The 24,887-nt window shown below is 42.6% G+C and overlaps 2 protein-coding genes and 1 long non-coding RNA gene across 4 annotated transcripts in view; all 3 read right to left on the reverse strand.

The window, feature by feature from the left end:
• LOC138980484 (putative ankyrin repeat protein RF_1087) overlaps positions 1 to 1,921 on the reverse strand; it is a 65,649-nt gene extending 63,728 nt beyond the window's left edge. The window contains exon 1 of the mRNA XM_070353365.1: positions 1,008 to 1,921. The gene's annotated coding sequence lies outside the window, so the exon portion shown is untranslated. The remainder of the gene's footprint in view (positions 1 to 1,007) is intronic.
• A 5,156-nt stretch (positions 1,922 to 7,077) lies between these two features.
• The window catches only part of LOC138980485 (NXPE family member 4-like), a 46,141-nt gene continuing 28,331 nt past the window's right edge, over positions 7,078 to 24,887 (reverse strand). The window contains exons 6-7 of one of the 2 annotated variants that reach the window (XM_070353366.1): positions 9,825 to 10,108; positions 7,078 to 7,738 (exon numbers count right to left, since the gene is read on the reverse strand). In XM_070353366.1, the coding sequence (XP_070209467.1) occupies positions 7,238 to 7,738; positions 9,825 to 10,108 (785 nt within the window). In that variant the 3' untranslated portion in view covers positions 7,078 to 7,237. The remainder of the gene's footprint in view (positions 7,739 to 9,824; positions 10,109 to 24,887) is intronic. The other variant, XM_070353367.1, reaches the window with a different exon arrangement.
• Positions 16,974 to 23,425, reverse strand: LOC138980486 (uncharacterized). Its single transcript, XR_011460348.1, has 3 exons — positions 23,129 to 23,425; positions 22,409 to 22,463; positions 16,974 to 17,112 (listed from the first exon to the last, which is right to left on the reverse strand). It is a non-coding gene; the product is annotated as an uncharacterized lncRNA (long non-coding RNA).

Here is a 24,887-nt window from a genome sequence, read left to right on the forward strand (position 1 = left end):
AGCAGAAAACAAAGCCCTGTACATAAACCTATAAAGGGGTATTGGTGTGAAAAAAGCCCATACAAATGTAATCAAATTGTATTCCCGAACAAAGTTAGTGCTGTTGCGCCTATTTCCCCGGACATTTACTTGGTGTCGACGCACAAGGACTTCGTCCTGCACAACAATGGCTGCAGCAACAGCACTGATGGTCGTGTATTTCCCCGGACATGTACTTGGTGTCGACTCACAAGGACTTCGTCCTGCAAAACAATGGCTGCAGCACCAGCACTGACGGTCGTGTCGTTTAAAATGATAGTGCATGCGATCAGAAAGAGCTTGACAATATTTTTTAAATAAGTTTATGTACTTAAAAAAATTCCCCCGGGCAATAACGTGCATGACGTTTTTGGTAATATTCATCGCTTTGTGAAGAAGGAGATTTAAGTAATTGACATGTGTGAGTGTGCCGCAGTTCGTTCACGGCCGAACATCTAAAAGAGGTGGGACAAGTTTAACTTGTACATCTTTTTGTATTAGCTGCATGCACACATAACCCCCCCCCCCCCCACCGCACAACGACTAAAAAAACTGAAAGAGTCGCTTCATATTGCATTGACATTGAGCGTATAACGCACAAAACACTCTGACACACTTACAAACATTTGCGTCTGCGCATGGGTACTTACACATATGTACACACACGTACTTACGCACACACAGACAAACCCTGACAAGCACTTCACACGTGCGGATATGTTAAGATACCTAGCACACACACACGCACACGCATGCGCGCACACACACACACACTGATACGCACGCACACACACACACACACACACACACTCACATACACAAACACACACAAACACACACAAACACACACACACACACACACATCCAGGACTCACAAAACCTCCTTATTTTAACACAACACCATGCATCGACAACCTATGACAACACTATACATGCATATCCTGACTCAAAAAAATTGCAACACAATAACTTGAGAGAAAAACACTTACCTGACTTCACCAGTAAGCAGAATTCACGTGGACAAGATATAGTTTCAGTCCCATACAACTAATTAAGCGGTTTCGGTGGCTAAGAGAGCAACGCATGCAAACTCCAGCAAACACTTCAGCCAGCAACGTTCCAGGCGACAAAACCAGACTGCACACGTTGGAAGGGATTTCGAAATAACTGGGCAGTTTTAAAACAGGACGTGCGACTCCACGTTGACGTCGTGTTCTCTGTTTGCATGTCTGTCCAGTGTTTTGTCCCCTCATCATAGCATATTAACTCTACCTGTCCCAAGATAGGCCAATTGGTCCTAAGAGGACGTTAAAACTAATTAGTCTAGTCTCGCGTTGATTTGTTGTCTTCGACTGTCTGTGGAAAGCCTGATATTATTTGGACGAAGTCGAATTTGCGAAGTCTGCTTCACTGAGCTCGTTGCACGAAGTGTTGGCATTGACTTTTCTCTCCAAAGACTATGCGAAATCTTCATAAAGTCAACTGCGGACTCAATTACGGACAGCCTTCATGTGTGAATGTCATTGCAAGGATTTGTCCTCACGGCAGGTGTTCGGTGTTTGTCTTCCACTGTCTCGTGCTTACATTTGGGCGAACGTAGTAAATATTGTCCAGGGATATAAAAAATACAAAAAAAACATCATTGCAAACCGTTGAGAAATAGAGTTAATTTGATAAAAGAGCAATTTTGTTGAAACTGAGACCTTTGCCACGTAGACTTTGCGTATTTTCCAACGGCGTAACCCTACACGCTAACGTCCTGGTTTGGAACACCTCAACATGACCTCGAGGGGAGTCGGGTATGTGTACCCGAGATATAACTCTGGTGAACACGCCTTTTCCGGGTAGCGGGGTGCCCGCTGAACTTTTATATCCACCCCGGGTGGACTGCTCGGGACATTATCGGGTAACACAACAGCGGGGGGGGGGGGGGGGGGGTGGAGGGGTGGAGAGAGAAAACAGAGAAAAACAATGCGTGTGCAGTTGGCGGAAGGGGTGAGGGGGGAGGGGGGAGGGGTGGGAAGGAGGGGAGGGGGAATCTTGCGCAAGCTGACCGACAAACGCCGTTGGCGGGATTTTTCTTTTTCGGATTTTTGCGTGATTGTGTGTATGTGCATACGTTCACGTGTGAATGCGGGCGTGGCTATGCGCGTACGTATTTGTGAGTGTGTGTGTGTGTGTGTGCGTGTGTGTGTGTGTGTGTGTTGTGTGTGTGCGTGTGAGTGTGTCTGTGTGTGTGTGTGTGTGTATGTGTGTGCGTTAGTGCGTGAGTGAGCGTATGTGTGTTTGTGCGTGTGCGTGCGTGAGTGCGCATACTAGCGTGCGTGTATGTGTGTGTGCCACGGTGTGTGTGTGTGTGTGAGAGAGAGTGCGTGAGTGAGTGTATGTGTGTGTGTGCGTGCTTGTGTGTGTGTGTGTGTGTGTGTGTGTGTGTGTGTGTGTGAGTGTTTGTGCTTGCTTGCGTACGTACGTGCGTGCGCGTGCTTGCGTGCGTGCGAATGCTTGCTTCCGTGCGCGTGCGTGTATGTGTGTGTCATTGCAAGGATTTGTCCTCCAAACACATGGCCTGGAACAAAAGTCGATAACGACGTGTCAGTGTATAGCAAACGTTCCACTCGAAAAAAACAAACACATCCCGTGTTGTTTCAAAGATCGAACATGGAATCGATCACTGTTACAAATGCGTAACGGTATGAATTACATGTCTCTTGTTACATTTAGTCAAGTTTTGACTAAATGTTTTAACATAGAGGGGGAATCGAGACGAGGGTCGTGGTGTATGTGTGTGTGTGTGTGTGTGTGTGTGTGTGTGTGTGTGTGTGTGTGTGTGTGTGTAGAGCGATTCAGACCAAACTACTGGACCGATCTTTATGAAATTTGACATGAGAGTTCCTGGGTATGATATCTCCGGATTTATTTTTCATTTTTTCGATAAATGTCTTTGATGACGTCATATCCGGCTTTTTGTAAAAGTTGAGGCGGCACTGTCACACCCTCATTTTTCAATCAAATTGATTGAAATTTTGGCCACGCAATCTTCGACGAAGGCCGGACTTCGGTATTGCATTTCAGCTTGGTGGCTTAAAAATTAATTAATGACTTTGGTCATTAAAATCTGAAAATTGTAAAAAAAATATTTTTTTAATTTTTTTTTGTACATTTTATTTCCTTTATATACACATAAACACAGCATAACATACATCATACACCGAGTTTATCAACAAAGCGCATACACACGTACATACCTAGACAAGACACAGACATAGACAGTAGGGTGTGTTGTTGAAAAGACAGGGGATATGGAAGGGGGGGGGGAACTGAGGTTGTGGGGGGGGGGGGAGGGGGGGGGGTTAACTGAGGTTGGGGGAGGGGAGGGGGGTAGGTGGGGACGGTGGTCACAATTTAGCCTCCAAGTATACATGGGGTTTAATTATCGGCATAAAAGTACTGTATAACCTGTTAAGAGTAAATGGGTCAGGGGGTATCACATTCAAAAATGTTCATACGAAATCAATCAATACGATTATCCTATAGCATCAATGAAAAAAGTGTCTATATAAACACCACACAAAAATTATAATTTATGAAACGATCCAAATTTACGTTCATCTTATTCTTCATCATTTTCTGATTCCAAAATCATATAAATATGTTATATTTGGATTAAAAACAAGCTCTGAACATTAAACAAATTTAAAATTATGATCAAAATTAAATTTTCGAAATCAATTTAAAAACACTTTCATCTTATTCCTTGTCGGTTCCTGATTCCAAAAACATATAGATATGATATGTTTGTGTAAACATGTGAAATAATTCCTAACAAGGATTATTTCTTATTTTACACAGACTGTCTGTGGTGGCATTTGTCTTACCATTTAAGAGGTGACTAAAGTAAAAGGGACACAACTGCACTTATTATTTTGACATGTATTTCAGGTGGTTACTTCCCTTGACTTAAATTAACTACTTTTCGTCAGATTCTGGTAATTGCAATTATCAAGTTATAAAATAGAAGTAGTGATGAGAAAATTATCAGAAGTATCTGAAAGTCATTGGTTACATTTAAGGAATATTTAGATGTTGAAATTATAATTTTAACTATGAAGATATATTACTTATGATGAAACCACCTTCCAACTTTTTGAGTTCCCATGTCTGGAAGTGGGGTTTCTCTCTTTTTGATGGATGATGTTCTGAGAGAGATGGCACCGGCTTCGGGTGGCTAGAACATGGGGATTAAAGTGCTCCTAATTCAGGTAAGAGACTGAAAATACTGTGGGAGATGATCACACAAACCGTTTACTTGTATTTCTATGCAAAGATAAATCATGGATGAATAATATTGAAGATGATTTCAGTAGATAGAAAATGGTATTTGTCATTGTCTGTTGTGTGCACATGGTCCCATGTGGTCTTGAGTTTGGGAGAAACCTATTTGGGGTATCGGAAAGAGTTCTGTGGTTTGAAATGTTATGTTTGTAATTTGTATCAAGTTCTCTGTTGGTTACTATTTGTATTTGTCACTTTGTGATGGGAGAAAATACATGTTGAGGAGTCTAACTTTGACTGATGGAGTTGGGACTTATAGGACTGTTTTGATGAGAGTGGAATCACATTTGTGTTAGTGTATGCTGATACAGTTCTTTTGTGACACTGTGTACAGTGTGGCTGAGTAAGATAAGGCTGAAATGTATTTTAGTCATATCAAAGAAGAACTTGAGGCATCAAGTGTTTTGGTTCTTCTGTGAGTGGTGTATTTTTAATTCATCACTAGTGGACGTAGTGACGTTTTGATTTGACTTTGTTGCACTTAGTCATATGCAACTCAAAACACAACTTCTTGTTCATGTTTAAAAGAAAGTTGTTATCATAGATGGTGATCGAACATTTTCTTGTCAATGTTGATTCCTATGTCGTGCGTCACAGGACATACTTTTCGGTTCTAAAGCGCTCAGGTTTTGTCATCAGTCATAAGAGTTTGTCTCGTTTTGTATTTGTATTCTAATCCTATGTTCTTATTGTCAGTTTGTTTATTATTTACATTTGTTTTGTCATAGTGTGTTTATGAGTGTTATGCATTGTATTTTCAGGGGCACTTTTCCTACCTCCCCTTCAGAGCTGCGTTTAGTTTATGTTTTTCCTCAAGTGTTTAGTTTCGCTAATAGTTATTGTTTTTTTACGGAAGTTGTGTATGAGAAAAGAAGTGTTAGCGTTAGTGTTAGTGAAAGTGAAGAAAAGGTAATAAATGTTTAAAAGTAAATTACAGTGTGTTGCCTTGACGACTGTGTAGTAGTGAAAGTTGTTTGAGTGTTGATGTCGTGAAAAGTAAAACTCAGTCTTTGTAGAGTAGACTTTTTTCTAAGAAATCTCTTTTCCCGAACCCGACCTTATGTTCACTTAATACATTCCGGCGAAGTGACAAGGTTTAAATAAAATTGGCAATACGACTACTTGTAGTATTGGCAAGGTTTACATTTGGATTAAAAACACGCTCAGAAAGTTAAAACGAAGAGAGGTACAGTAAAGCGTGCTATCAAGCACAGCGCAACCGCTACCGCGCCAAACAGGCTCGTCACTTTCACTGCCTTTTGCACTATAGCGGCGGACTACGTTCAATTTCATTCTGTGAGTTCCACAGCTTGACTAAATGTAGTAATTTTGCCTTACGCGACTTGTTACGGGCTGGAATTGGCTGTGTGTTCGGTGTTCCATAGGCGCACGGCTGGGAGTGTGTGTGCAGCTGTGTGACAAACTGGAACGTACTGGAATTGCTTTATTGGGCGCTGGCTTAAAAGAAGACATTTGTTTGCTATTCTCAACTGATGTTGAAAAACGCGCGAACAAAACAGCAACAGACAAACCTCAACCATCTATCTCAATGTCCCAACCTTCTAAGAACGGAACGAACAAGCTAACTAAAGAACAAACACACACAGATACTATAGATTCCCTTTACTCATCAACCTCTCCCTCTCCCTCCCTCCTCTCTCTCTCCCTCCCCTTCTCTCTCTCTCTCTCTCCCTTACCTTCTCTCTCTCTGTCTCTGTCTCTGTCTGTCTCTGTCTCTCTCTCTCTCTTACCTTCTCTCTCTCTCTCTGTCTCTGTCTCTGTCTCTCTCTGTCTCTCTCTGTCTCTCTCTCTCTGTCTCTCTCTCTCTCTGTCTCTCTCTGTCTCTCTCTCTGTCTCTGTCTCTCTCTGTCTCTCTCTCTGTCTCTCTCTCTGTCTCTCTCTGTCTCTCTCTGTGTCTCTCTCTGTCTCTCTCTGTCTCTGTCTCTCTCACTCTCTGTCTCTCTCTGTCTCTCTCTCTCTCTCTGTCTCTGTCTCTGTCTCTGTCTCTCTGTCTCTGTCTCTGTCTCTGTCTCTGTCTCTCTCTGTCTCTCTCTCTCTGTCTCTGTCTCTCTCTGTCTCTATCTCTCTCTCTCTCTGTCTCTCTGTCTCTGTCTCTCTCTCTCTTTCTGTCTCTCTCTGTCTCTCTCTCTGTCTCTGTCTCTCTCTCTGTCTCTCTCTCTGTGTGTCTCTATGTCTCTCTCTCTCTCTGTCTCTCTCTCTCTGTCTGTCTCTCTCTCTCTCTCTGTCCCCCCTGACATTCTTGCAAACTAGAACAAGAATTTAAATTATCAGAGCTTGCCATTATCGTTACATAGGCTTACACAAACGAAGTTCTGTGTGTATGTGTGTGTGTGTGTGTGTGTGTGTGTGTGTGTGTGTGTGTGTGTGTGTGTGTGTGTGTGTGTGTGTGTGTGTGTGTGTGTGTGCGTATGTTATACAACTAAACAATTTTGTGTCCGAGGAAAAAGTCGAAATAAAGTAAAACCAAAACATACAGGAGAGAAAACACATAGGGTGTCAAAATCAGAAGAGCGCGAGAAGTATTTGGCTATTAAAAAAAAAAAAATTATGATAATGAAAAGTAAACTTTTGAGATCTTTTTTCTCTCAATAACTTAGTCCTTCGGATCCTCGTTGAGTTAACAATCTGTCACAAACACAGACAGACATACACACACACACACATACACACACACGCACACACACACGCACACACACACAAACAGACACATACCTATACACACACACGCACACACACACGCACACACACACACACGCGCGCGCACACACACACGCACGCACACACATACACACACACACACACACACACACACACACATACATAGGGGCCTACACACACACCTCAACCATTACTCCCAAAATGGCATCTAACTATCACAAATATAGCCCAAAAGAACCCGGACCATTTTCTTAATGACATCAGGAGGCGGATGTGACGACACATTCTCCGTAGCAATCGTCATATCCCAGAAGTCTAAGAACGTCACTCTATCCCACAAGCCTTCAAACTCCTCTTTCCAAATCTGGATATAGGCCGGTCCGTAAATATCCCCTCGCTCGATGTGTTTCTTATAGCCGTCCAAAACAACATGGGGGCCACGGATAAAAACCCTCGCATCTGGAATAGAGAGGAGAAACTCTTCTAAGTGTCTACGAGCATCTCTCACTCTCACTCGAAACACGTCAAGAGCAAAGAAAGAAAAATGGAGGTAGTAGTGTAAGACTAGAATGACGTCACGATGAAGATGACGTCGATGGTGACGCAGTTCCTTTAGCGCGTCAGGAAGAGGCACGTTTTCGGTAAATTTGGTCGAGTGGGTTGGGTAGCCGTGAATTGCTGACTTTACGCTGATGCTGCGAGACCCCACCTGTTTGCGAAAAAAATGCACCAGAAGAATGAATAGATACAAGGATAGTTAACTAATCCCGAATTAAAGGCATATGTACGCGCTCCCGTGTTTACAAAGTGTAGTTTGCCCATAATCGATGTCAAACGCACCATAAGACCATATAATGACGATATGTCACCATGCGCGGACCATAATACATGCATTACAGCTTGTTCTAGCCTCTGAAAAAGTGAGGATGTCAACAAAGCCGCGGTGTTAGCTCCCTTGCATCAACGTTACATGTGTTGCCAAATCTATAAATAGGACGATCCAGATCAAAATGAAAATTAACATATCTCAACATTGAAGACCACAATATTTTGCAGGGAACTTAATTTAGCATGTCTCCAGCTGTTGGTAAAGCAATTAGCGTGTATAGTCATCGAGTACATATGCCTTTAATTTATTTTGATATTTAATCAAGTTTGGAGTAAATGTTTACAGAGTGACTGGGGAATCGAGACGATGGTAGTGGTGTGTGTTTGTATGCGCGAGCGTGCGTGCGTGCGTGCGTGTGTCGGAGGGGGACGGGGGGCGTGTTTTTTTCATCAAGTGTGTTTTGTCAGTGTGCCGGTCTGCGTGCCTGCCTGTCTGTCTTCTAACAGTAGGGGAAGCTTAAGAGCTCCTAATTTGGACCACCTTTTGTTTCATGCTGATAACTAGCTTGTTTTCTTGCGAAGAAGTTTCATTTTGTGTTTGGCAGTTCTTCTCTCTTAGGTTAACCGTTAGGCCTTATTAGAGTGAAATAGCTTTGATAGACATTCAGCAAAAATTAAATACAGAAAAAATCACAAAGGGTCCATATTAGGAACTGGGCGTCTAATATGGACCAGTGAAGCGGCCTGCACGAATCACTGTAAAAAGCCCCCTATATTTCAAAATAACATGATAGGCTACACTGACTTAGTGTACAAGTCAGCCTAATTAAAATATGCTCTAGATTTATCTGTTTCGGGTTGATGAGAGCATTATTTGAAGCACACCAGAAAACTAAAGAAGCTTATCAAAAACAGATTGAAAATAAGTGAAATTATCAACTTCCACGAAAAGAAGACTTTTTGTTGCATTTTTTTTAAATCTCGAGGGCTAGTTATAGGTTATTTCCAGCAAGCTTCTTAATAAATTAATGAAAATAGCCTTTAGCTTTTATTTTCTTCGATTTGTTGAAGGTGGTCCGTATTAGGGGACTCGCACATACTTTGAGATTTTGCTATTATTTTTTGTTTGCAGTAGAAACTCGGGGTCAACACTGCTAAAATGTAACAAATACGGTTTTAGCTGTCATATATATATATATAGCAATTTTTGTGTGATAAAACCTTTGGCTGTGGACAGAAACGAGTCCGTTTTAGGCGGCAAATTTAGAGTGAACGCTGCCAAAAGTGAAAAAAAGAGAAAAAGCCTAACGGTATTAAGATTTGTGTTTCTGCAACTGTTTTGACATGTGCAAGTTATCCAGAGAGGGTGAATACAGCAAATAAACCTTGTTTGAGCGCTCTAGCGCCGTTAGTTTGTCAGAAGAGAAGGTGGTCCATATTAGGAGCCGGTCCATATAAGGAGCCGGTCCATATTAGGAGCCGGTCCATATTAGGAGCCTAAGCTTCCCCTACTTGTGCACACTCTCCGCTTTGCTGTACTTCTAACAATTCCCTGTACGGCTTTCTATTCACAACACACTCTCTGTCTGTCTGTCTGTCTGATGTCTGTCTGATGTCTGTCTGTCTGTCTGTCTGTCTGTCTGTCTGTATGTATGTATGCCTGTCTGTCTGCATGTATGCCTGTCTGTCTGTCTGCGTTTTATCTGTCTATCTGCGTGTATATCTGTCTGCCTGCCTGTTTGCCTGTCAGTCTGTCTATCCGACTATCCGTCCGTCCGTCCGTCCGTCCGTCCGTCCGTCTGTGTGTCTGCCTGTCAGTCTGTCTGTGTGCTTGTCTGTCAGTCTTACCCGTCCGTCCGTCCGTCCGTCCGTCCGTCCGTCCGTCCGTCTGTCTGTCTGTCTGCATGTATATCTATGTCTGTCTGTCTGTCTGTCTGTCTGTCTGTCTGTCTGTCTGTCTGTCTTACCTCACACAGTCGATGTCTGTGCTTATGTCCACTCTCCACTCTGTTACAGGTCAGCATGTTTTTCATTGCCTCCCACCACACCCTCATGTTGGAGTCACCCAGCAAGTACAGCGTGTGATTGGTCAGACACTGCTCTACGTCATCGGGCTGAAAGTCCCGAATGGAGCAGAAGAGAGGTCGCCATTTTCCGTTGTCCATCCAGCCACGTGGTGAGTTCAGGTCCCAGGAACGTCGAGAAGGCAGACTCCGACACGGAGGGAGTGTTCTTTGTCCTGGGGACCCTCCTGAAAACGCCAGTTATTAACTAGATACGATACTGATATATGCACAGCCGGGCAGTGACCTTACGAGTATTTTTCCTCTATTTATATGACTTAGTCACCGAGACAAACTTCATGTTCGACATTCTTGACATTTCATGGGGAGACATATTTAAGATGTGACAGATCTTTAACGTGACGCCATTATTCTCGTTTGTGACGTCTTCAAGAACTTTGCTTCCCTTTTGACGCTAGATATTTCTATTTAGATGAGAGGGTCAAAGGGAGATGCCTTGGTTTGTTCAAAGTCCATGGATTGACAGCACCAACACCTCTCTTCCTGAGAGACGCCTTGGTTTGTTCAAAGTCCATGGATTGACAGCACCAACACCTCTCTTCCTGAGAGACGCATTGGTTTGTTCAAAGTCCATGGATTGACAGCACCAACACCTCTCTTCCTGAGAGACGCCTTGGTTTGTTCAAAGTCCATGGACTGACAGCACCAACACCTCTCTTCCTGAGAGACGCCTTGGTTTGTTCAAAGTCCATGGATTGACAGCACCAACACCTCTCTTCCTGAGAGACGCATTGGTTTGTTCAAAGTCCATGGATTGACAGCACCAACACCTCTCTTCCTGAGAGACGCCTTGGTTTGTTCAAAGTCCATGGACTGACAGCACCAACACCTCTCTTCCTGAGAGACGCCTTGGTTTGTTCAAAGTCCATGGATTGACAGCACCAACACCTCTCTTCCTGAGAGACGCCTTGGTTTGTTCAAAGTCCATGGATTGACAGCACCAACACCTCTCTTCCTGAGAGACGCCTTGGTTTGTTCAAAGTCCATGGATTGACAGCACCAACACCTCTCTTCCTGAGAGACGCCTTGGTTTGTTCAAAGTCCATGGATTGACAGCACCAACACCTCTCTTCCTGAGAGACGCCTTGGTTTGTTCAAAGTCCATGGATTGACAGCACCAACACCTCTCTTCCTGAGAGACGCCTTGGTTTGTTCAAAGTCCATGGATTGACAGCACCAACACCTCTCTTCCTGAGAGACGCCTTGGTTTGTTCAAAGTCCATGGATTGACAGCACCAACACCTCTCTTCCTGAGAGACGCCTTGGTTTGTTCAAAGTCCATGGACTGACAGCACCAACACCTCTCTTCCTGAGAGACGCCTTGGTTTGTTCAAAGTCCATGGATTGACAGCACCAACACCTCTCTTCCTGAGAGACGCATTGGTTTGTTCAAAGTCCATGGATTGACAGCACCAACACCTCTCTTCCTGAGAGACGCCTTGGTTTGTTCAAAGTCCATGGACTGACAGCACCAACACCTCTCTTCCTGAGAGACGCCTTGGTTTGTTCAAAGTCCATGGATTGACAGCACCAACACCTCTCTTCCTGAGAGACGCCTTGGTTTGTTCAAAGTCCATGGATTGACAGCACCAACACCTCTCTTCCTGAGAGACGCCTTGGTTTGTTCAAAGTCCATGGATTGACAGCACCAACACCTCTCTTCCTGAGAGACGCCTTGGTTTGTTCAAAGTCCATGGATTGACAGCACCAACACCTCTCTTCCTGAGAGACGCCTTGGTTTGTTCAAAGTCCATGGACTGACAGCACCAACACCTCTCTTCCTGAGAGACGCCTTGGTTTGTTCAAAGCCCATGGATTGACAGCACCAACACCTCTCTTCCTGAGAGACGCCTTGGTTTGTTCAAAGTCCATGGATTGACAGCACCAACACCTCTCTTCCTGAGAGACGCCTTGGTTTGTTCAAAGTCCATGGATTGACAGCACCAACACCTCTCTTCCTGAGAGACGCCTTGGTTTGTTCAAAGTCCATGGATTGACAGCACCAACACCTCTCTTCCTGAGAGACGCCTTGGTTTGTTCAAAGTCCATGGATTGACAGCACCAACACCTCTCTTCCTGAGAGACGCCTTGTTTTGTTCAAAGTCCATGGATTGACAGCACCAACACCTCTCTTCCTGAGAGACGCCTTGGTTTGTTCAAAGTCCATGGACTGACAGCACCAACACCTCTCTTCCTGAGAGACCCCTTGGTTTGTTCAAAGTCCATGGATTGACAGCACCAACACCTCTCTTCCTGAGAGACGCCTTGGTTTGTTCAAAGTCCATGGATTGACAGCACCAACACCTCTCTTCCTGAGAGACGCCTTGGTTTGTTCAAAGTCCATGGATTGACAGCACCAACACCTCTCTTCCTGAGAGACGCCTTGGTTTGTTCAAAGTCCATGGATTGACAGCACCAACACCTCTCTTCCTGAGAGACGCCTTGGTTTGTTCAAAGTCCATGGATTGACAGCACCAACACCTCTCTTCCTGAGAGACGCCTTGGTTTGTTCAAAGTCCATGGATTGACAGCACCAACACCTCTCTTCCTGAGAGACGCCTTGGTTTGTTCAAAGTCCATGGATTGACAGCACCAACACCTCTCTTCCTGAGAGACGCCTTGGTTTGTTCAAAGTCCATGGATTGACAGCACCAACACCTCTCTTCCTGAGAGACGCCTTGGTTTGTTCAAAGTCCATGGACTGACAGCACCAACACCTCTCTTCCTGAGAGACCCCTTGGTTTGTTCAAAGTCCATGGATTGACAGCACCAACACCTCTCTTCCTGAGAGACGCCTTGGTTTGTTCAAAGTCCATGGATTGACAGCACCAACACCTCTCTTCCTGAGAGACGCCTTGGTTTGTTCAAAGTCCATGGATTGACAGCACCAACACCTCTCTTCCTGAGAGACGCCTTGGTTTGTTCAAAGTCCATGGATTGACAGCACCAACACCTCTCTTCCTGAGAGACGCCTTGGTTTGTTCAAAGTCCATGGATTGACAGCACCAACACCTCTCTTCCTGAGAGACGCCTTGGTTTGTTCAAAGTCCATGGATTGACAGCACCAACACCTCTCTTCCTGAGAGACGCCTTGGTTTGTTCAAAGTCCATGGATTGACAGCACCAACACCTCTCTTCCTGAGAGACGCCTTGGTTTGTTCAAAGTCCATGGATTGACAGCACCAACACCTCTCTTCCTGAGAGACGCCTTGGTTTGTTCAAAGTCCATGGATTGACAGTACCAACACCTCTCTTCCTGACCTGCCCATCGGAAAGAACATTCATGTCGCCGAAAGTGACGCGATGTTCGAAAACACGTCATTGATCCGAAAAATGGCGTCGCTTCAAAGTTCTGTCTCTTCCTATGTCTTTCGCCCGAGAAAATGACAAATAATTTCCAAAACTGATAAAGTTTGTCTTGGTGACTTCGTCTTAACACCAGAGGGAAAACACTCGTAAGGTATTTCCTGAATAAGTTCTGTTCAGACCAATAAAAAAACGCTCGCGCTGGACCCGAGTACTCTTCAGACTGGCTCGCTCAATAAATATAAATGTTTGGAATGTCTGTGGTGTAAATGTTGGTTTCTGACCAGAAATGCAGATCTATCTGTGGCCGATTCATAGATTCAACCTACAAACTGCGACCTTATCTGTGATCAGATATGTTTCGACAAGCATTAAAGGTCCTCGTCTACATTTTCTCACAGAAATTGAGATTTGACCGCTAAAATGTTTAATCCATTCACTAACACTTTCAAAAAAACACCCCCCTCCGACCAGAAAGGAAGTGTAGCCGTTTGAAAATTCATTGATGTATTCCATCGTAGTAGGATATCCTTATTTGGAACATAATCGTAGTAGGATATCCTTATTTGGAACATAATGTAAACCGGACGTTTTCAAAGTGCTCAACCACCCAGAATTCCTAGCGGTGAGCAGCCGCTGGCTTGGCGAAAGTTCTCTGGTAAGTTCTTTTTTTTATCAATTATGCAATACATTCTTGTCGTATAAGACTTTTAAGTGGCTGCAAACAAGGCTTCATAATGCAACAAAACAGTTTCAAGCAATGTGTTTGCTCTGTTCACGTACTGTGTTCGTCATTCATAGACATTAAATCTTAGCCGAGTTGACGCATTTCAGGGAACCTCTCAAAAGTCAGTTTTACGCTTACAGCATTGCACATTACGGTACTTTATGTTTTATGGCGGTTTACAAAGAGGCTCTGCTTAATGATTCGGTTCAGCAATTAAGGAGTCATCATAAAAATAAAGCAAAAGCATAGGTCTAACGCTAACTGAATGTTTCGAGAGGCACAGTTCCGACACAGTGACACACGTACACTGACAATGAAATCTAACACGCTTGCAATCGATCTAAATTTGTATTTCTGCACACACAAAACATTTCGACTACAAAATAAGGATCGGAATCAAAAACTATTGTATTTTCCAACAAGAGTCCTTGATTTGTGTGCTTTCATTTTTATATTTAGTCAAGTTTTGACTAAATATTTTAACATCGAGGGGGAATCGAAACGAGGGTCGTGGTGTATGTGCGTGCGTGTGTGTGTGCGTGTGTGTGTGTGTCTGTGTGTGTGTGTAGAGCGATTCAGACTAAACTACTAGACCGATCTTTATGAAATTTGACATGAGAGTTCCTGGGTATGAAATCCCCGAACGGTTTTTTTCATTTTTTTGATAAATGTCTTTGATGACGTCATATCCGGCTTTTCGTGAAAGTTGAGGCGGCACTGTCACGCCCTCATTTTTCAACCAAATTGGTTAAAATTTTGGTCAAGTAATCTTCGACGAAGCCCGGACTTCGGTATTGCATTTCAGCTTGGTGGCTTAAAAATTAATTAATGACTTTGGTCATTAAAAATCTGAAAATTGTAAAAAAAAATAAAAATTTATAAAACGATCCAAATTTACGTTTATCTTATTCTCCATCATTTGCTGATTCCAAAAACATATAAATATGTTATATTCGGATTAAAAACAAGCTCTGAAAATTAAATATATAAAAATTATTATCAAAATTAAATTGTCGAAATCAATTTAAAAACACTTTCATCTTATTCCTTGTCGGTTCCTGATTCCAAAAACATATAGATATGATATGTTTGGATTAAAAACACGCTCAGAAAGTTAAAACAAAGAGAGGTACAGAAAAGCGTGCTATCCTTCTTAGCGCAACTACTACCCCGCTCTTCTTGTCAATTTCACTGCCTTTGCCATGAGCGGTGGACTGACGATGCTACGAGTATACGGTCTTGCTGAAAAATGGCATTGCGTTCAGTTTCATTCTGTGAGTTCGACAGCTACTTGACTAAATATTGTATTTTCGCCTTAAGCGACTTGTTAATGAGTTTATGTAGACTACTACCCGCAACATCGATGTCAGAATCGCCATTGATTTTCCTGCAAGACTAACAACTACAGATCTAACTGAATCAGTTGAATCAGAGATCTAGATTCTCCGGTCGAATCTTAGAATGCAGCTGGTTTTTATTTTTGTATTTCTTAGGTCTATGTGTGTGCCGTAGGCTATGTGTGTAAAATGTGCGTGTGTGTGTGCATACATGTGTAAAATGTGCGTGCGTATGTCTGTGGATGTGTGTGTGTGTGTATGTGCGTGTGTGTGTGTACGTACGTGCGTGCGCGTGTGTGTGACATTCACGTGGTAGTACGAGTGATTGAGTGAATCGGAGTATCTGTACGTGTTTGTTTTCTTATACCTGATCATGTTTTAGACGATTCATGTATGCATTTATAGTTCTTACAAATGCCAAACGTGTAACTCATTATACATTTGCCCCTTATGGCATAAATAAACTAATACTGTACTGTATTGCATGGTAGGTATAAGCCACGTATTTTATTCACTTATGATTCATGTCCGTCAAGTATAACCGTTTGTCCATTTCTTAGACTGTGTCTTTTAACACGTTTGTTTTGTTGTTTCTTTTTTTTCTGTAAAAGCTGTCCATTTATTTTCGATACTCAGGTCGAACAAAGTACGCTTATCTCATGTCTCAACTCTGAGCTAAACATCGTCTCCACCGGTCAGAAGAGGCAGGGCAGGGCCAGCAGGTGCGGCAGTGTTACATTGTTTGGCAGCGCAATCGGGGACGTCAAAGGGAATCAAGGACACAGAGACAGCTCAAGAAGCTGCCGCCAAGACTGAAGAGTTATCGGGAAGAAAGATCCAGTCTCTTAGTCTTACACTTACAGTGAGTTTGTGTAGTTACAAATGTAATGGTTTGAAGATTTCTTCTCTCTGTTATTGCTTGAGTGCTTATGTTAATCCCAGTTATTCAAGTATGGGCTGTATATTGTAAATGCGTGTGTGTGTGTGTGTGTGTGTGTGTGTGTGTGTGTGTTTGTGTGTGTGCATATGAGAGAGAGAGAGAGAGAGAGAGAGAGAGAGAGAGAGAGAGAGAGAGAGAGAGAGAGAGAGAGAGAGAGGAGGGGGGGGGGTGGTGACACACTATACTTCCGTTTGCTGTTTAAAAGTTTAAAAGGATACTTACAAAATCGACAATCCCATCAATCAGTCGAGACACAATTTATTAACAAAAGAATTGTAATTATATGCCAACTTATTTAATGCATACACTCTTACATATCTATACATCTGAATGCATAAAGCACACACACACACACAAGTACAAAGTAACCCCCCCCCCACAATTTTTATTTTTATTTTAAATGCCACCCATTACAATGCTGATAACTCATGAATTACTTCTGCAACTTACTTCAAATTTGGTGTACATTGGCCTGAGATATGGGATGATAATTCCACAAAGTTTCATGAATGCCGGTCAAGTGCGCATGGCTTATAATTATATCTATATGCCACTTGTTTCATAATACTACATCTATTAAAACAGATAAAATGGATACAAATTTGAATGCATTACATTATTTCATGACAATAGGACTTTTAACTGTGTTGGTCAGAACATGATTAACGAGATGACCGCGGGGGAGCTGGTCCTGTCCATTGCTGAGTGGCTCCCATCCCCGGTTTTGGGCATGGCCTGCAACCTTAACAGAGGATCCTTCCCAGAGGAGCCTACTTCAAGTGCAGCCACATGTCCTTCCAGGTGTGTTTGTCACCACTACCAAGATAGGGTAAGGGAGGTTGATAACCACCCGTCAAAGACCTGTAATTACAAAAATAGTACTTAAAAATCTGAAACAGTTTCAAAAATGTTAGCACACTGCTGTTAATCGCCATAAGTTGTGCATGACTCGACTATGATGTGCCGTAATTATGCATTAACATTATGATGAAAAAAACAACAATTGAAAAGTGATGGGCGTGTCAGGGTAGGGCGGATAATCGTTATATGAAATCTTTAGAAATGTGTCCTGTTTCAGTTATTAATCTTTAAATGTTATAACAACATCCTGGAAATTCACTTCGTAATACTAAAGTAGAAATGGCCCAGTCAGGCTGATTTTTTGGCAAATACAGGGTTACCTTAAAAAAATGCAACCCTCAAAAATGCTCATAACTTCTACATCTGTTGACCGAATCACTTTATATTTGGGGGACATAAACTTCAGCCTATGCATGACCCTTCCACATCTTGGCAACTTTTTTTGAAATAGCACAAAAGTCTGACAATTTGATCTACAACATTGCCCTTTTGTGAAAGTGTCACGGTAGCTGAAGTTTATGTCCCCCAAATATAAAGTGATTCGGTCAACAGATGTAGAAGTTATTAGCATTTTTGAGGGTTGCATTTTTGGGGGGTCACCCTGTCACCCAGTCTTCTTCAAAATGGCAAAACAACACTGTTAGGCACAACAGCTGAACCAAATCAATTTGTGTGGGCAAAAAATGAGTTGTTCTTCAATTTGAGATAATAACAAGTCGCGAAAGGCGAAAATACAATATTTAGTCAAGTAGCTGTCGAACTCACAGAATGAAACTGAACGCAACGCAACGCAGCAAGACCGTATACTCGTAGCATCGTCACTCCACCGCCCGTGGCAAAGGCAGTGCCCGTGGAATTGACAAGAAGAGCGGGGTATTCGTTGCGCTGAGAAGGATAGCACGCTTTTCTGTACCTCTCTTCGTTTTAACTTTCTGAGCGTGTTTTTAATCCAAACATATCATATCTATATGTTTTTGGAATCAGGAACCAAATAAGATGAAAGTGGTTTTAAATTGATTTCGAAAAAAAAATTTGATAATAATTTTTATATATTTAATTTTCAGAGCTTGTTTTTAATCCGAATATAACATATTTATATGTTTTTGGAATCAGCAAATGATGGAACATAAGATAAACGTAAATTTGGATCGTTTTATAAATTTTTTTTTTTTTTTACAATTTTCAGATTTTTAATGACCAAAGTCATTAATTAATTTTTAAGCCACCAAGCTGAAATGCAATACCGAAGTCCGGACTTCGTCGAAAATTACTTGACCAAAATTTCAACCAATTTGGTTGAAAAATGAGGGCGTGACAGTGCCGCCTCAACTTTCACGAAAAGCCGGATATGACGTCATCAAAGACATTTATCAAAAAAATGAAAAAAACGTTCGGGGATTTCATACCCAGGAACTCTCATGTCAAATTTCATAAAGATCGGTCCAGTAGTTTAGTCTGAATCGCTCTACACACACACACACACACACACACACACAGACACACACACGCACATACACCACGACCCTCGTTTCGATTCCCCCTCGATGTTAAAATATTTAGTCAAAACTTGACTAAATATAAAAAACAAGTCGCGTAAGGCGAAAATACAACATTTAGTCAAGTAGCTGTCGAACTCACAGAATGAAACTGAACGCAATGCCATTTTTCAGCAAGACCGTATACTCGTAGCATCGTCAGTCCACCGCTCATGGCAAAGGCAGTGAAATTGACAAGAAGAGCGGGGTAGTAGTTGCGCTAAGAAGGATAGCACGCTTTTCTGTACCTCTCTTTGTTTTAACTTTCTGAGCGTGTTTTTAATCCAAACATATCATATCTATATGTTTTTGGAATCAGGAACCGACAAGGAATAAGATGAAAGTGTTTTTAAATTGATTTCGACAATTTAATTTTGATAACAATTTTTATATATTTAATTTTCAGAGCTTGTTTTTAATCCAAATATAACATATTTATATGTTTTTGGAATCCGAAAATGATGGAAAATAAGATGAACGTAAATTTGGATCGTTTTATAAATTTTTATTATTTTTTTACAATTTTCAGATTTTTAATGACCAAAGTCATTAATTAATTTTTAAGCCACCACGCTGAAATGCAATACCGAAGTCCGGGCTTCGTCGAATATTATTTGACCAAAATTTCAACCAATTTGGTTGAAAAATGAGGGCGTGACAGTGCCGCCTCAACTTTCACGAAAAGCCGGATATGACGTCATCAAAGACATTTATCAAAAAAATGAAAAAACCGTTCGGGGATTTCATACCCAGGAACTCTCATGTCAAATTTCATAAAGATCGGTCCAGTAGTTTAGTCTGAATCGCTCTACACACACACACACACACAGACACACAGACACACACACGCACATACACCACGACCCTCGTCTCGATTCCCCCCTCAACGTTAAAACATTTAGTCAAAACTTGACTAAATGTAAAAACCAGGGTCACTCTTGCTCACACAATCAAATCTGCATCCAAATCAATATGTGTTGTTCACATATCTTGTCTAACATGGACGCTATGGCATGCTGAGCGGTGTAGGTGTCAATATTCTCTGCAGGCATAAAAGGCAGTTTTTGAAGCCATTTTAGCGGGTAATAAGACAAAGAATGGTAAACGCATTGCCTTCAAACTTTCGGAGATTTGTGTTAACACATGTCGTAAAGTACACACGAAATCTCAAGTCATGTGAGGTATTAGTTCTGCTGTTATGCGACATCCCAGAAAGATTTTTAAAAATAAAGATCTACCCTGTCCGATTGAACAGGAAAAAAAAAAAAGAAAAAAGATTTAGCATGCATTTGGAAAAATGAGAGCTTCAATTTACCCTTAAATTTAATACAGTTTCACCAATGGCTGTTCAAAGCGCACTTGTTTAAACGCACACACACATTTTTGGAAAATGCTTTTTCAAGAGCCATTGATCAGTAAAGCGTGTCGGCAGTGAGCTTTGCTATGCGTAGGCCGACATTTGCGCTCAGCGCTCTGAATGAGTCAACTTCTTAAAAAAACTACTTTCGTGTTGAAATCCTCATACCACCCATGTCTGATAAAATATGTACATGAAATTTGAGTATGTGGCGCATCTGTCATTGTTCTTGAAGATTTCAAAAAATAAAATTTGTTCAATGATTCAGCAAAATCCTATCGTCAATTTAAGAACTGTCTCTGACATGACAAATAACAGCAGACCTAATGTCTCAAATTACTTGAAATTCCGAAAGTACTTTACAACATGTGTTAGCACAACTCTCCGAAAGTTTGAAGGCAATGCGTTAGCGAGTTACTCAAATGTACCATTTTTTGTCTCATTACCCGCTAAAACGTCTTCAAAAACTGCCTTTTATGCCTTCTGAGAGGATTGACACCTACACCGCTCAGCATGCCATAGCGTCCATGTTAGACAAGATAGATATGTGAACAAAACTTATTGATTTGGATGCAAATTTGATTGTTTTGTCTAAGAACATGCTAAACATGTTTTGTTTTAGCAGTTCTGATTTGTTGTCAATTTTAACGCGGGAACCTTGATTTTACGAATTTGATTTTGGGGTGTGTTTGTGTTGTAGGTTTCACTGTATCGACACTACGTCATGTAAACTCAATCTGTTTTCTGAATAAGTTAGGGGCATAAAAGGCCTTTCCAGTCATATACATGTAATTGGTTTTACGATAAACGGCCTCATCATAAAGATCTGCCCTCAAACGCATCTGTGAAGTTTTTTTATGACGAGTAGTGTAGAACAATCACCATCTTACACATCTGATCGCAAGATTATGCATCCCCGAACATTTTTGCTATGTCTCCGGCGCATCAGTATCTGTCCGAAGGGTTTGAAAACAACTAATTACAACACACACACCCCCCTCCCAACCTCCACCTCTCCACCTCCACCACCCCCCCCCCCCCCCCAATTGTTTTTGATAACAAATCTATTGCTTCTAGGTCATCATTATCAGGCCGATGATTAAACCAAAGCTTAGTCACGGAAATGCATATATGGACTAAAAATGACGTGTTTTTTCTTGCAGGACAATGGCTTGGACATGACTTCATCCTGAATCGGCAGAGCAGCGATGTATTCTTCCATGGATGCCATGGACGTTTTCCACCTAGCGGGCACACAGATGGTTCACAAATCTACCCACTTGTATTTGCATACCTACCCCCTCACTCTTAACCATTGCTCCTTCAGTTCTGTAGTAAAACATAGAGCGATTAATTTTTCCCCCCTTCTTGTATGTGTTTTTCAAAGGTTTTGTTGGTTTTTGTTGAATATTGATGTGAAAGGTTCAGTCCTTCCCGAGTAAACTATTCGATTTACAGTCTCAGAACAGACCAGGCCTGAAAAGACCATCGCTAAACACATCAACTAATCAGCCTGGGTGCAGTTTGTGATTGTTTTTTATTGACTGATTTGTGAACGAACACAAGCAGGAATCTGTGATGATAACACATCAAAATAAATTATCACTTTGCGCATGAAGCAGCCAGGTTGTCGAATCTAAGTCTTTGTTCATGTACAATCTTGTCTAAATCTGAGATGGTGAGCCAAAAGTTTTCATGGGAACGACTGTGCCTTTCTGTGTCTCTCAATTTTTACACCACTTGCTACTCATGATTGCATGACACTAAGAACAGGCAAGATGTGGATATCGTGGTTTTAATGATGCATTCGGACATACAAATGGTTACCGCTGTTTTCTTAGATACGTGTGATCTCTCTTTTTCCCCTGGTCCTTTCTTTTTGATGTTATTTAGCCTGAAGTTCGTTGCAACTATTGGTCCGCTTGCATTTGTTGTTATAGTAATTGTGGATATGTTATTTAATTTGTCTGTGTTCCCTTATTATGTTGTCACTGTCAGCTTGATGAATAAAGGCTATGAGAAAAAAAAATGTTACCCTTCACCATTCGCAAAATATGCAGCTAGCTGCATATACTAAATATTTCTGATACCTTGACCAAATACGATGTTTATTTTAGCGTGTTCTCGTTTTTTCAGAGCGAACACACACACACACACACACACACAGACACAGACACACACACACACACACACAGACAGTCTCTCTCTCTCTTTCTCTCTCTCTCCCACCCACACACACACGTACACGTACACGTATACACACACACACAGTTTCAATGTTAAAAACTTGAACCACGTATCCCTGTAGCATCGATGAAGGTTGTGTACAGGAACATCATAAAAGCTTGCTTACAAACGGACTCGCTGTCTTCGAATAAAACAGCTTTCGAATAAAATAGCTTACCGTTGGATCTTTGCTCAAACTGCGGCTTTCTTGTCCACATTCCTGGCGCACAGATCTGCAATGTGCAACGTTACTGTTGAATACACACAATTTATGTTGAAATCACAGAGCACAGACAGACATATCCCCCCCCCCCCCTTACACACACACACGCGCGCGCGCGACAGCGTGAAGATGCACGTCACCTTATCATTTAATCACACAATGTAAAAACGTGGTGGTTAAAACTGAATAGTATCATGAATCTCTGAAGAGAATCTTTTTTTTTTCCGGACGGAATGTAGCTGAAGCCATACCGTAAAAACTAAGAACAGATCTATAAGATTCTAAAAAAAATGTGACATTTTAGTTCTATTCATCTGGATGAGCTTGATCTGTCCGAAGTAGAATCGGCCACTGAAAATGCAACTCCCCCCCCCCTCCCTTTCCCACGACAAACACCACGACACGACACTAGCTGAGAAAAGGAAAACGTTTGGAGGAATACATAATGTAAAAACCAGATCTAAAAATAAGCCCGGTTTACGATTTCAAACCGCCTTTGAGTATGAAATGTTCGGACGCGCCCTTTCACTTTCAGCCTACAGTGAAATGGTAATGTACGTACACGCTTTGTTTCAGAACTGTGAAACGTAACAACTAGGTTTGAATTCAATATACAAGTAAATTTAATGGAAGATCAAAGTAAAGGTTGGGTGTAATGTCAAAATTTATACTTACATTCCGTTTCAGCATGCTCTTCCACAGGAAAAACTCCCATGGCTTTGTCCTGCTTGCGATTTTGCTAAAAGTACTTTGAACACACCCCCGACGTAACTTTCAATGAGCATCATAGTGTTTTTGCCACTTGCCGGTTGAATTTGGCGCCTAATTCCAACTTCGCTGCATCTCAGGGTTGTTTCTGGTCCCCCAAATGTACACATTCAGACCTATGCCGCCCTGATCGATCACAATTTTGCTTTTTACGTAACTGGCGCAAGATGGCAGACATCTTTGGACCGTAAATGACTCTTTGCGCATGCGCCGCTAATAATTTGATTGGTCGATATTTTTAGGCAAAGCACATGGTCTCAGAAAACAGAAAAGTAAACATTGGAAGCGTGAGTCACGCTCCCCCAAAATAAAAACTTTGTTTACATATACTGTTCAAAAAAAGAAACGCATAGCTTGTAATATTTGGTTAATTTAGTTATATGGCTACAAGGATATCCACCAAACTGCAGAAAATGTTTATCTGGTCGTCGACCTTTCGTCCATTGCCACAAGTGAGCTCTGCACGTGACGCATGCGTTATCAGTGGCTACAATGTCAAAATTGCTCATTTGGCATGACCAGTCGTCATGCTTCAGTGTAATCTCGTGAAACTCGGGGAATATTGAGCTCTCACCATGTCTTCCAAAACCCATAAAAGCGGATTGTTCGCCACAAAGAAATCAGACGACAATTCAGCGACGAAAGATGGCCCGATTGAGCAGAGAAGACCGCCAAATTGCATTGGGTCGTTTACAAGCAGGCCAAAGTCAAAGTGCAATCGCCAGGCACTTCCACGTGTCCCAGAGCACCATCAGTAGACTGTGGGTCAGGTTTCAAGCCACTGGCTCCGTTGCTGACTTGCCACGAGCGGGAAGACCAAGGGCGACAACTGCTGCTCACGACCGCTTCATACGGCTCCGCCACCTCCGGAATCGTTTCCTGTCGGCCTCATCTTCTGTCCAGGCTCTCCCCGGGCCACACCGATTATCGGACCAGACCGTGCGGAACCGCCTGCATGAAGCTGGTTTGAGAGCTCGCAGACCTCACAGAGGAGCTGTCCTCACCCGCCGCCATCGCCAGAACCGAGTGCAGTGGAGCAACCAGCACCTTCGCTGGACCGTCCGGAATCACTGGAGACACGTGTGGTTCAGCGACGAGTCCTACTTCCTGATCCAGCGACATGATGGTCGGAGGAGGGTCTACCGGAGAGTAAACGAACGTTACGCGCCCAACTGTGTGGATGAGGCACCCGTTCATGGTGGTGGAGGCGTCATGGTGTGGGGGGGGGGGGGGGGGCGATCAATACCGCTGGAAGGAGCACCCTGGTGCACGTCCAAGGGCGCATAACTGCCCAGCGATACGTGGAGGAAATTCTGCGCCCACACGCCCTTCCTCTTCTGGCTGACCAGGATGCCATATTCCAGCAGGACAACGCTCGCCCGCACACAGCACGACTCACCACCCAGTTCCTCACCGACCACCATGTCCAGGTGCTTCCCTGGCCATCCATGTCGCCAGACATGAACCCGATAGAACACCTCTGGGATGGATTGGACAGACGTGTGCGCAGGCGAGAAGAAGCGCCGGCAAATCACCGCGATCTATTGCAGGCACTTCAGGAGGAGTGGGACACCATCCCACAGCAAGATATCCGGCATCTGATCCAGTCCATGCCCAGAAGGTGCCGGGCAGTTGTTGCTGCTCAAGGCAGTCACACCCCCTACTG

The sequence above is a fragment of the Littorina saxatilis genome, linkage group LG11 (genome assembly GCF_037325665.1).
Source record: "Littorina saxatilis isolate snail1 linkage group LG11, US_GU_Lsax_2.0, whole genome shotgun sequence".
NCBI classification, from domain to species: Eukaryota; Metazoa; Mollusca; class Gastropoda; order Littorinimorpha; family Littorinidae; genus Littorina; species Littorina saxatilis.